Genomic DNA, 13,465 nt, shown 5'->3' on the forward strand with positions numbered 1-13,465 from the left:
ATTTGACTAGAATGCATGAGTATCATGCACGGGTTAACTTGTATATATATATATATATATATATATATATATATATATGTGTATATGTGGGCCCGTTGCACTGCTTTGCCCAAGGACCCATAATGTTGTAAAGATGGCCCTGCACATAATACAATATATATGCAAAATAATATGTGGAATAGTTGTTCCACATATTACAGAGGACATATCTGTAAAACAGAACAGAATGCACTATCTAGAGAGAAAAAACACAACAAGCTTCACTCAAGACACCAAGCAGCAGAGGGCGCTCTAGTAAAGTGACTAATTCCAGCATTCCGGATTTTAACTAATCCCTAATTTTCCTTATATCCTATATTCTTTATAGCAAACATGATATGCCTGTGTCCTGACGTGTTTATAAGTCACACTCTCTTGCAAAATGAGCCAGTGCAACATTCTTATTTTCGACAGCATTTGTTTTCCAGGAATCCCCTGGACTCGGTACAAGCCTTCAGCGGCTGGTTACGTAATATGCAGTAACAGCACATTATGCAGACACTGCAGCCGGTTCCTATGGCTGAGAACTTTCTTTTGTTCAATGGGAAATCAGTGTTATGATTATTAAATCTGTGCTACGAGCCCCCATGCACCTGTCACTCTCTCTTCTCAGCTGCACCGTTCTGTCATTACCTAGATGTGTATTTGGGGAGGGGGGTCTCTGCTTCCTTGTAACTGCACCGTGTTTATACGCCGCTCACCGCCCCCTCCCGCACTTGTTTTTCTCAGTCCCGGAGAGATGTGCCCAGAGCTGCCCAGGATGGGGGCTGCACCTTAGCGGGCATATCCAATGGCACCGTACTATGAGGGCGGCCCCTGTGTGGCATGGAGAGCTCACGGTTGCAGGCAGCCAATCACCAGCCTGGGGCCGGCACTGTACTACTCAATATATGTACAGGGATAGCTGCCTAGTCCTCAAACCTGAGAATGGGAGATTAACTAACCCTCAGCAACCCAGCAAACAGCAGCCACAGTCCGCTGGGCTAGAAGGATTCTCATCTCCATCCTCCTGTCTGATACAGGTAATATGAGCTATGAGGAGATGCCATGCACAGCATTATCTGTAGCATTATCTGTTGCCTATATAACCAATAATGTGAAGAAGCGTGTTCCCCTTTCCTTTGTGCTGTACAGCTTCATATTGTTTCTTCCTTAGTAGTTACAGGCACATGTCTGCTTTCTCATATGTGTTTTAATCTTTAATATTGGCCTTTGTTTATTTGCTATCTGACTTATTGATGCATGGTCTGTATTGTACAGTGCTTGGCTGTTTGTTATTAGGCATCTACCTTTACCTGTCTGTAGTTGACAGTTACCTCTGAACCTACCTAAATCAGTGCTCTTATTCTGCCACAAATATTCACAATTGGTGATTTAAAGTAATGGTCTGCAGTTTGCGCTTCCTGATGACTGACCAATACCGTATGCCATTACTGTGTGTGCAGCTTGCTATTCATATATATATATATATATATATATATATATATATATATAAATATATATATATATAAAATGTATGCGTGTGTATATATATATATATATATATATATATAATATTTATGACAGGTTCATAGTGTGTGTAGTAGATTACAGTGATGTTTTGATGTCAATAGTTAAAATAGATATCACATACATTATTGTTCATGAAGGAAGACTATTTGGAGCATTATGTGACAATTAACTGTTTATTACCCATCTATGACTGTGACATTCTGATAGAAAAAAACCCAGTTACAACTGTTTTGTACAATAGTGTGGTTGTTTATCTTGTGTTCTATTGTGATTGACACTGTCTGTTTCTTGCCAGTATTAAGTCACTGATTCCATATGCTGTGCTATTGCCGGTGTTGTTGTTTACTGTCAGTCTGTTTAATTAGCTGTACTGCTTATTGCTGTTTGGTATATTGCATTCATCTTTTTCACACTGTGGCAATTGTAACATCAACCACCCATCATCATCACCTATTTATATAAGCTGTGATGTACACATTATAGCCTCTGATCATTTTTTGGAAAGTGTGTCTGTTATATCTTTTTGCTTGCATGTGTTCTGCCTATCCATTTTGTTATTGTGTTTCTATGGAGTGTATCTCCCTATGGAAGGGTACAGCTGCCTCTTTCATTGGTAGTGTATTCGCCAGAGGTGGGGGCAGCCATTTTGAAAGGTGTTTTCTAATTTAGGTTTACAATATAACACAGTGTTACTTGAAGACTAGGGTGTGTGGATTTTGCCCTGATCCTTAAATTTGGCACTGCTTTTATTATACAAGAATTTTATATTTTGTGTTCATTTATTCATTAACTAACAAAGAGTCACACAACATTTTATATATTTAATACTCAGAATGGTCTGTGCAGGCATTTCCTAATACAGAGGTTTGATAGCACAACTGGTAGATATTCAATACACGGTCCCCTTAGCTGTTGGGTGATTACCTTAAAAACCCAGTATAACAGCCTTGATATTTTGGAATACAACTTTTCCTTTTATTCTGGATGGAATGCAAGATTTTTTTTTTAAAATCAGGATTCGTATTCTATCGTGATTTTGGGGTACAGGTTGCCTGTAGGAAAGTTGTCACAACACAGCCAAGTACCGATATGTTTTACATTTCTAACATTAAGTGTATTCCTTGCTGTTTTAAATTCCTGAAGGGTCATAGATGATCAAACTCATTTTCAATTTTCTTTTTTAAATTATATTAAATTGCACTGTAGTAGTTACTCTGTTATAGCTCTTGTACACAAGTCCACCAGTCCCATTATTATACAGTATAATGGATTGCATACAAAAAAAATGAATCAGGCCTCTATTTAGAGGTGACATTGCTCTAGATGGGCATTGTAAGTGAATGTACCCTACATTTTTCTTTTGGCACACCATGTCCCTCTATCCACAATCTATCCACCATTAATTTCACTGACAAAAAAGATGATGCCCTCGAACAATTCTTCCATATACATGTGCCTAGATTGCCTATAAAGTTTAATACTGACAATCTTTACCCTACATTATATGGAATTTAAAGTTCTATTGACATACTCTCATTTAAACTTTAAAACAACACATTTGGAATATGAGATTCAATGGGTATAACCAATGGTAGAGCACGGTCTGTATACACTAACATCATTTTACCTTGCTAAATGCAGAAAAAACGTTTGCTTAGAAGTGATCTATATTCTATCTAATAAAAAAAACTGCCTCACTATCATTAATCTCTATAGGAGCTGTAGAATGTTGAGCTATAATTAATTCCACATTGCTTTCTCTCCTCTTTCCCACCATGAACCTCTCGCAAAAGGCTTTGCATTGTTCCTACAGAATCCCTGTTTTTCAGCCTGTCAAACAGTTGGAATACTAATATACAACTTAACTATTTGTGTGCTCTCTTCTGTGCAGTTCCTCCTTCCGCTGCAGTCATGGCTACTTCAGCCAGTGCACAGCTAAGCAAGGCGGTGAAGCAGATGTATCTAGACCTTCCGCAGGGGGATAAAGTCCAGGCTATGTACATATGGATTGATGGAACAGGAGAAGGTCTACGTTGCAAGACACGAACCCTTGACTCTGAACCCAAAACTATTGAAGGTGTGCATTCCACCTCCGCAAACAAATCTTCCCCTTAAAAAAAAAAAATGCATAGCGCCTCCTACTGTTTAGTCAGAGACATAGCCAGGTTAGGTTTCTATTATATTTATTTTTTTGTAGTGATTAAACATTACAATACAAATGACACAAAGACAATCTAAAAGCAGTTTCGCTAAAAACAATATAAATATGGATTTCATTTAGAAAAATTATGGGGGACAAAGGCATAACCTATTCTGCAATATGGCTCTAATCTTATGCAGATCTGCCGGAGTGGAATTTTGATGGCTCTAGCACGTATCAATCAGAGGGATCGAACAGTGACATGTTCTTGATACCCGTGGCCATATTTAGAGACCCATTTCGGAAAGACCCCAACAAGCTGGTGTTCTGTGAGGTCCTGAAATACAACAGAAAGACAGCAGGTAAGCTAGCATTCCTTCCAGTCATCAATATCGAATGAGAAATTCATTACACTGATTTGTAATACAATGATTTATTATTATTAATATAATTTATTTGTATTTTATTGTACTTCAGTACGATCAGAGAAAATAAGAGTCAGCCTCTGTCCTATTACAGCACACAATCTAATTTCCTGACCACAGCACATGAGCAGTCACACCCGGGACATTTTGATCAGACACAGTCACCCACTAATATGACTTTAAACTGAGGACGTGCACTAGAGCATCCGGAGGAGATATTCAGCTTCCAAACAGATAGCAGCTAGTTTCGATATGATATAATGGACAATATACACTTTATTCTAAAGTATGTTTCTCTAGTAAAGTCAGGTGACTTCGGTTAATCAAGCGATACATAGACAGATGTAGAAGTATAAACAAACACACACATGGACAGATGCAGAGTGGTACATGCGCATGTTTGTGTAGCGTATCTTGTGTGAAATCGCTCTGCGTATGTTGATAAACTGAGCGCACGTATATGTGCTTATGCAGGCTTACGCGGTTCTGGCACTGCCCAAGTTGGCCGAGTACAGTAAAGTCTTGAGTAGATATTAGGACGCGTATCGGCAGGGGGGGAGGAAATACTCTGATGATGATGACTTATTGGAAACCAGTGAGATATGCTGCTGAGGCAGATACATCTGGAGATGTGTATGGCTCTGTTTTTCTGGGGAGGGGGGTTTAAGAGTAATTTACTACAGTCATGTGACCAACTCTACATCAGTCTGACAGTCTGCGACTGTCCATTTATCAGTAAATTGTCAGAAAACAAATGTCAAGTACAAGCTGCTACTTTTTTTGTCCCATTCTGCGCACGAGGCCCCATGTGAATTGCTGACTTATTCAGAGTTAGGATTAAATTAAGCTACAATGTGCCGTATTACACCTCGGAAACCCATGTTCTGCTGCCTACAGGACACATTCAAAGTGTGCAGACAAATCTAAAGCACATTTCAAATAAAGATACCTAGTATTCCTGTGATACATACATAGTACTCCTTGTATCGCAATGTGGTTTGTCCAGATGCAAAAGTAGTTGGAATTGATCCTAACTCTAAATGAGGCCCTGTATTGTGATTTAGTGCAGACCTTACTCTTAAACTGTTGTTGAACTATAACTCCCAGCATTTTTCTTAACTAGGCTCTAAGTCAGCGATAGGCAACCTGATACACTGCAGGGGCGGCCCTCTAACCTTCACTAGGGCTGAATAATACCCTAATCTCTGTAATAAATTAAAACAATACAGTTAATCAAAGAAGTAGACACCTATATGTAGACACATATCAACAGGCATTTTAAGCAAGTGTTACAAGCTATAAATAAACAAATCTGACAATAAAACAGGAAGGAGCTGGGGGCCGCAGGCAAAGGCACTGAGGGCCACATGTGGCCCTGGGGCTCCTTGTTGCCCATTGCAGCTCTAAATCATATTCAAATGCAAGCCCCAGGTTTATCAGTTACATTTGGACAGCTGGCCGGCCAGATTGCTGTGTGTGTGACTTACACAGAAGCTGTATGTTGTCCTCACAGTACTCAACAGATGGACTAAGCAAACCATGAAAGTGGAAGAGTATTATTAATATAATGTAGCGTAAGCATAGCATAAATACTGCATGTTTATTTTATGTTATATAAACAGACAATGTCAGACACTACCGGGTTTGGGATAGTAACTCTAAAACTGTCGATGACTTGCAAAGCTTGAATCATGTGAATCTTCATAAATAATTATCATGAAAGATAAGTAATTCACAGAGTAATTTAAGGCACATGAAGATACAGTAAATGAATACGGACAATGTGCTTTCTCTAATTTCCTAGAGAGAGGGACCTGCTTATGTTTTCTGCTTCCAGCAGTATCCAACCTGTGTGCTAATGGGCACGTGTATTTCATGTTTTGGGGGTGTACTCTATTCATTAGTTTATATATGTTAAACTAAACTTACCTACATAGCATACTTGCCAACTCTCCCGGAATGTCCGGGAGACTCCTGCATTTCACGTGAGACTCCCCGGAGAGTGGAGCGTTTGAACCGAATTCTGCCCACTTCACTAGTGGGCAGAATTCGGTTCAAACGCCGCGATTCACTGGGAATCGTGGCGTTTGGCCCCGCCCCCGCTGTAAAATGACGCGGTTTGCGTCATTACGACACGGGACGGGCCAAAATGACGCGATTTTAGAAGCCCCTCCCTCTGCACGTCCACCTCCCACCGGCAGCTCCCGGAAGCCAAATCTAAAATGTTGGCAAGTATGCTACATAGGTCATTCTGGGTCTGGAGCAGAGATGAATGCAACTTGGGCATAATTTACAGCCCAAAACTGCGAATGTAAAAAAAAATAGTGTTTTCCGGCCATTAGTTTTTTTCGGCATCTCAATATACATAAAACTCTGCATCTGTAAAATAAGCACCATGATTATTGCTGGTGTGCTTATACCAACTTACACTGAACCAGATCTCAAATGCAATATCACTTTGTAAACATTTGTTTTCATAGAGAAAATACATTTACTATTAGGCTTCATATAATACAATAGATATAACCTTCTTACTTGTGTACACATGAAAGTGACAACTTTTTTATTTTATGTAAATGCATCCAGAAAACCCTATAATACATGCACAAGCAATACAGAAAGCACCCAGCAGCTTCAGAGGTGAATTCGTAATCAGCCAATTGGTAGTGGTTAGTTAGCGCTGATGATCATCAGCATCTATTTGCACCAGCCCCTAGGGCGTGTCTGCGTTCATGTCTGCATAGGCTCGCAACAAACAAACCTTTACTATACCCGTTTTTCAAGCGCAATTGTGGATGCGTGCGTACTGCTCCTCCCAGTGTAGCACCTTAGCGGACCCTCCCCTTCTTTTCCTGCTAGGAAACGGTGCAGTGAAGGACATGATGAGTATGAAGACCGTTAGAGGGGTTTATACGAAGGTGGACAACCGTTTAAAAAGGGATATATCATTAAGATATTTATTGAACTATGTTTTGTAACATGAAAACTTATTGAAGGTTTCAGTGTATTTCATTAGACAAAAATTCATGGTTGTGATTAGATGTGTAAATCTTATGACAGAATCACGCACTTCTGAGAAATATTGACAATGTGATTGATCGACATTGCTTAATGGTTAATTGTCTCTGGAAGGAAGTGTTATTAAACACAGATGCTGCATCATACATAGAACACATTGGGGCTTGTTTCAATGTTAGGAACACATCCAGCTAATATGTACCAGGACGAACCATGTGGTGATGCAGGGGGTGTGTAATCTTTTTATGCATGTTGGAAAAATACCTCTTGCATTTGCATTTAGCACAACAATACTGGGCATCTTTATTACAGGTACTGGGGATCTTTAATTTTACACTGCAGTTTAGATTTCAGCTAAAAGGGGCCCCTTCCCCATATTCACACATTTTAATTTTGCGACAACCCCTCCTTCTATATGGATTTATCCCTAACTGTAAATTAGATCCAGTATGTATTCTCCAAAGTGGTGGACACAAAGCAACACAAAATGTAAAATACATAATAGTACATAAAATATATCCGGTATGTCATTTTTAAAACAAAAATTATGGAAACAGTGGTTTTGGCTAGAAATTTGACAATTATCAGTCACAAGAAGGACTAACAACCATTGAAATTAACTTAATGATTGAATGTAATCATCAAAATTTATAATAAATTGTTGAAAACATATAGGGGTATATTTACTAAACTGCGGGTTTGGAAAAGTGTAGATGTTGCCTATAGCAACCAATCAGATTCTAGCTGTCATTTATTTAGTGCATTCTACAAAAGGACAGCTAGAATCTGATTGGTTGCTATAGGTTTCAATTACCAGAATGAATTGAGAATATAGTGCACTTCTGTTATCACATCTAATTTATTTCATTTTGAATCTGTTGCTTTGTAGCCTCCTCTATCTTGATACAATTTAGTGATTAACAGCACTGTGTACCTGGAGTAACCAGTGCTTGCTTCAGATGATTTTGTTGCTGGGTTTTTCAGAGCTGTCACAATAGACAATCTATCTCGTATTCTTGACACCCTGATATTATTTTCAGATGTTTTCATACATATGATTATAATTGACTACTGCCTGACATAGCAGAAATGTGATATCAAGAACTCCCTTCTATAACACCTGACCTTTCTATCTGTAGAAACAAACCTACGACACACATGTAATCAGATCATGGACATGGTGGCCAATGAACACCCCTGGTTTGGGATGGAACAAGAATACACTTTGCTTGGGATGGACGGACATCCTTTTGGTTGGCCCTCCAACGGCTTTCCAGGACCTCAAGGTACGCTCATATTTACTTTAAACCCTTTTTTTGTTTCTAACTTTTGACACTATATGTAAAGTTACTGTTATTATGTACCGAAATAGTACATTTGTATATTCTCAAAATATTTACAATGTAACTCTTTTAATTGTAAATAATGTGTTAATATATGATTATACTGCGTAACAAACATTTACCAGTAATATTATACCTGAGTGGTATTATGAATGCATGGTTACTGTAGATCAGTATGCTTTTAATGCAGAAATGTCAAGATTGCAGGACATATACACACATCCTATGGATAAATTAAATGGAAACTGTGCAATAATCAACATAAAATGTAGCTAGCTATATCTGATGAATTGTGACTTTTCCTATTCTTTGTGTCAATCGCTAGACCTAACGAGTCTCACTTTCCAACAGGTCCATACTACTGTGGTGTAGGAGCAGATAAAGCCTATGGCCGGGATATTGTGGAGGCTCATTATCGGGCGTGCCTATATGCTGGCGTAAAGATTGCTGGAACAAATGCAGAAGTCATGCCAGCACAGGTAAGAGTGCCAATGTATTTAAGCTCAATTACAGAGATTTATTCAAAAACTGTGGTGGTGGTAGTACGCCAAGTGAGATATGTATTTAGGGCCCCTGAACAATGGCATACTGACGTTAGAATCCTAGGCTGAAAAAAGCTTGAGATTTATTGAACAGAACTTTGCAGCTATATCCGCAATTCAGTGTTCTAATGTAATATTTGTTTTATAAACAGTGGGAGTTCCAGGTGGGTCCCTGTGAAGGGATTGACATGGGGGACCATCTCTGGATTGCCCGTTTTCTTCTACATAGAGTATGTGAGGACTTTGGAATTGTGGTTTCATTTGACCCCAAACCCATCACTGGAAACTGGAATGGAGCTGGTTGCCACACCAACTTTAGCACAAAGAGCATGCGCGAGGAAGGAGGACTCAAGTAAGTGGAGACATTATATTAGGGAAAGGGATGGTGGGAATAAAATGGCATAAGATGATGTCTGCAGGGAAAATAAGGACGAGCAAGTGAAAAAGATGAGATGTGAAATACAATAATAATGGTGTTTTAATAGCTGTAGTGAGGCCCTGGAATGAAAGGGCCCCTCAACAGACAGATGGTAAAAATAAGTAATAAATATACTATATCACCTTCATGCACAGAAAATTTACACTAATACCACTTTCATATTGCCCCCTTGTCAATATCACGGGTATATGAACCCGGAATATTGTCGGGAGACAGAGCCTCCCACCCCGGCAAATTCCCGGGTTTACCAGGTTCACATGGAGACCAGGCTGTTGAACCCGGGTCTCCATGGCAACATCACAAGAGGAGCTTTGATTGGATTCTCTTGTGATGTAAGTTTTTTTTTTTCTTTCTCTTATGTTTTCAGTAGGTTTTGGTGAGACCTGGGTTTTTCAAACCGGGTCTCACCATTCAGACTGGAGGCTACCTGGCTCGGACCCGGGAATAACCCTCCAAAAGACCTGGGTCTAATTCCCCCAAGGAATTAGCAGGAGATCTGTTCACACTCAGCCTCGACCCGGGTCGTCAGGGCTTGCCCCGAAAATAACCCAGGTTTTTGAGGCAGTGTGAACGGGGTATAAGACACCAACTGTTCTTTTACTTTAGTCTGCAGACCCTGATATACCAGCAGCAAAGTTTTACTTTTTCTCTTTTTACTGAGTCCCTGCACACTTGGGGCCTGATTTATTAGTGATCTTATCTTGTGCAAGAGTTAAGATGCTTATTTTTAAGAAGAAACGGGGAGATAAGAGTGAAATTAAGATGGATATTCATTGTAATTTAAGAAATTCTTCACTTACGCAGTGGATTTTGCTTCTTATCTCCCTTTTCTGAGCATGCACAGAGTGGATTTGCTTAAGATAAACAAAAAACGGCAGATAAAATCACTAATGAATCAGGCCCTTGGTGACCAAGTGGTTTTCCTACACTAGACGTCCTCATGTCCTCTTCTATTTAAACTTAACAAATGTGTTTTGTATTGTAAACAATATACAGAATTCTTATGTCAAGTTGTAAAGTATGGGAACAAACGTCAAGATGAGTGACTTAAAATTCCTCTTACTTCTAGGCACATTGAAGAAGCCATTGAGTGTCTTGCTAAGCGTCATGAATATCACATTCGAAGCTATGATCCCAAGGGGGGATCAGACAATGCACGCCGCTTAACAGGCTTCCATGAGACCTCCAACATCCATGAGTTTTCTGCAGGAGTGGCAAATCGTGGAGCAAGTATTCGCATTCCCCGTACTGTGGGGCAAGAGCAGAAAGGTTACTTTGAGGACCGTCGTCCATCAGCCAACTGCGACCCTTATGCTGTGACAGAAGCCTTGATTCGGACCTGCCTGCTGAAAGAATCTGGAGATGAGCCAGCTGAATATAAGAACTAAAGAGAAAAGATAGCTAATGGTAGCTACTACTCTGTTAAGCCTTTTAGCCAGTTCCGTTTCTATCCTCCACACCTATGCCTAAGTCATGCGTAATTCCATGTCTTGAAGTCGCCAGGCATATTTTTAGCAGTGGGGTAGAGTAGAACACTGAATTCTCTCATTTAATTCAGTATACTCTGGGTCTATTCTTTGGAGTTGACATTTTCTTTAAAAAACATAATTGGAGATAGAAATGTTTACATAATAATATACAAAAGATAGAAACAGGACTGGCCACAACCCTTTACGTCCAGTGGGGCCAAAAGTAAGGTGCAGTTAAGAACAAACTTTAGTTTAGGGTACGAGCACCACGATGAAAATAAGTTCGTTTTATAGGGATGTGTCCCAGTGTAGGTTCATCTAGTCTAACCAAGATATGTTATAAAAACAAAATGCTTCTACTGTTAAAATTTATAGCCTCTAAATAAGGCTCAAAGAGACATATAGGAGAATGGCAAAAGGGTCCAGGGGCAGTGGGGAGCTGCATTTTGTCTCACTGTGCTCCGTGATAACCACTAGTAAATAAGGGGATCTTCCATTTTCCCCTAAACATATGCCAGGTACTTAGTCATTTGATATGCTCTAGGCTCATCCTGCTGGCCAGCTGAGATTTATACACAGCAGGAAACAGTCTGATATCTCAAGTAACCCAGGGGTCATTTCATGTGGTCAGGCATGAATCTGTTTTTACTTGGGTGTCCCTGATCATAGTAATGTTGTCTTTTGGGTCAGTTTGTCTAGTATTTTTCTATTTAAATGTAAATGTAGTCTGCAGAGAGAGGTGGAAGACAATATGATTTATTTCCAGGGATGTGGAATAAAAATTAATAAATCGTCATTTTTATGTAGGTGCTAAACAATAAGGGTGGTGGATTGGCACAGATATTATGGGGTAGTGAATAAATACTGTAATGGGCAACCCTTGATAGATCAGTGTTCTGAAGTCAACCCGTGAGGAATCTTACTAATATTCAAGCAACAACCTGGAAACATGAAATGGGACAATGGACTTCCTGTCAAGTGGCAGTAAAATGGAAACAGGACATTGGTGTCAACTTGTGATGTTTGCAATCCTTTTATGGTCATCTTCTTTGTTATTTTATTGTCCTGATTAATGTTTATAAGGGATCTAACTTGCCGATCTGTGAAATTAGTTTGTCCATTTCAACGTATACAAGGACTGATCATGTTTGGTTTATTAAGAGACACATGGAAAGGTTTTGTAGTACTAAGAGCTGGGCTAATATTTAACCTTTGCTCTCGAGTTACATGGGCTCTACCACTACCTGATGTGCACTGATGACTTATGTACCAGCAAACAATAATATTCAGTGCATTCCGAAGAAAGAGAACAGTTTTATTCCCCTTCCCCCCTTGAATCTCAGTATGATTTATACGCACACAAATAAAACCAACTCTTCCTTGTTTGTTAATGGGTCTTGGGTATTAATGGCAAGTTAGGTTTTACTGCTTGTGACTCGCATCTCATTCTGACATAGTCTTGTTTTTAAAATAGATTTTGTTTTTCTTTTTATAATAAAAACAATTAAATCTGGATGTGTGTTCAAATTTGCATATATTGGTTCATTGCATCACTGATTTGTGGCAAATTGGAAGCCTCAGCGTCAGAGGGCGCCCAATAAGACGTTACATATTTATGCTCCTTGTGCAAAGACTTTTTTTGTGTAAGTGTAAATGTTTATTGGGACCGTGTGCTGTCTTATTTCTCTTGGTGTAACTGCTGCCGTTTTGAAGATCATTTTATGGCCAAAATATCAGATTTCTCATGAGGAAAATTAAGCAATACTTTATCCTCCTCTCCTTCATAGCATTCATACATAGTCATTCTACGTACAAAAACAATTAAAGGGGGTGTTCACTAACTCACAGATGTCTGTAACGTCCAGCTTAAACATGTCTCCATCTGGCAGTTTTCATTTCAACTCCTTTTCCTCGCAGGATTGTCAAAGCTGGAGGCCAGCTCAGGCATGTCAAAGTGTGTGCAGGGAAGGGGAGCGTGCTCAGTATATCCTTGCAGAGAATGAGTTAATCAATTCAATCTCTGGCACATCAGTGTGAAGAGGGAGTTGGCGTCAATGTGAGGGAAGCCCTATAGCAAAGAAATCTAATAGATCAAGAGCTGTTAAGCTGTGAAGTTAACATAAATGCACTTACAAACGCTGAAGATCGCAAGCATGTTACAGTAAATGGGTTGATCCTTGGTGTGTGTCCTCCCAGCACGTATTTCAGAGTGAGACTCCTACAGTCATATGGTCTTCTACATACAACCCAAAACTCATAAATGTACGGTCTGTTCACCAGGTAGTCAAAAACACAAATACACTTAGATCTGCTGTTACCAATCACATGAATCCCACCTCCTCCTGAATCCCATCCACCAACCCCTACAATCACAAGGAAACAATAGGGAGCAGGTGATGGCACGTGTCATAAGTTGAGAAGCATAGAAAAACAATTATGAATAAACCCAGTGAATGTGTGTAAAAGTTTAAAGTTCCTTAAGTAGAAAACCATCTTGGTTCCACTTCCATTCAAATGCTTAGTTATGTTCGTCTCACA

The 13,465-nt window shown here is 39.4% G+C and overlaps 1 protein-coding gene across 1 annotated transcript; it reads left to right on the forward strand.

Annotated features, from left to right (window-relative positions):
• Positions 1-946: 946 nt before the first annotated feature.
• GLUL (glutamate-ammonia ligase) lies at positions 947-12,440 on the forward strand. Its single transcript, XM_075182270.1, has 7 exons — positions 947-1,061; positions 3,443-3,628; positions 3,892-4,053; positions 8,274-8,420; positions 8,829-8,956; positions 9,172-9,371; positions 10,528-12,440. Exons 2-7 carry the CDS (start codon positions 3,463-3,465, stop codon positions 10,844-10,846), a joined length of 1,122 nt encoding a protein of 373 aa, XP_075038371.1. The 5' UTR covers positions 947-1,061; positions 3,443-3,462; the 3' UTR covers positions 10,847-12,440.
• The last annotated feature ends 1,025 nt before the right edge of the window (positions 12,441-13,465 follow it).

This window comes from Mixophyes fleayi, chromosome 8 (genome assembly GCF_038048845.1).
Source record: "Mixophyes fleayi isolate aMixFle1 chromosome 8, aMixFle1.hap1, whole genome shotgun sequence".
In the NCBI taxonomy this organism is placed as follows: domain Eukaryota; kingdom Metazoa; phylum Chordata; class Amphibia; order Anura; family Limnodynastidae; genus Mixophyes; species Mixophyes fleayi.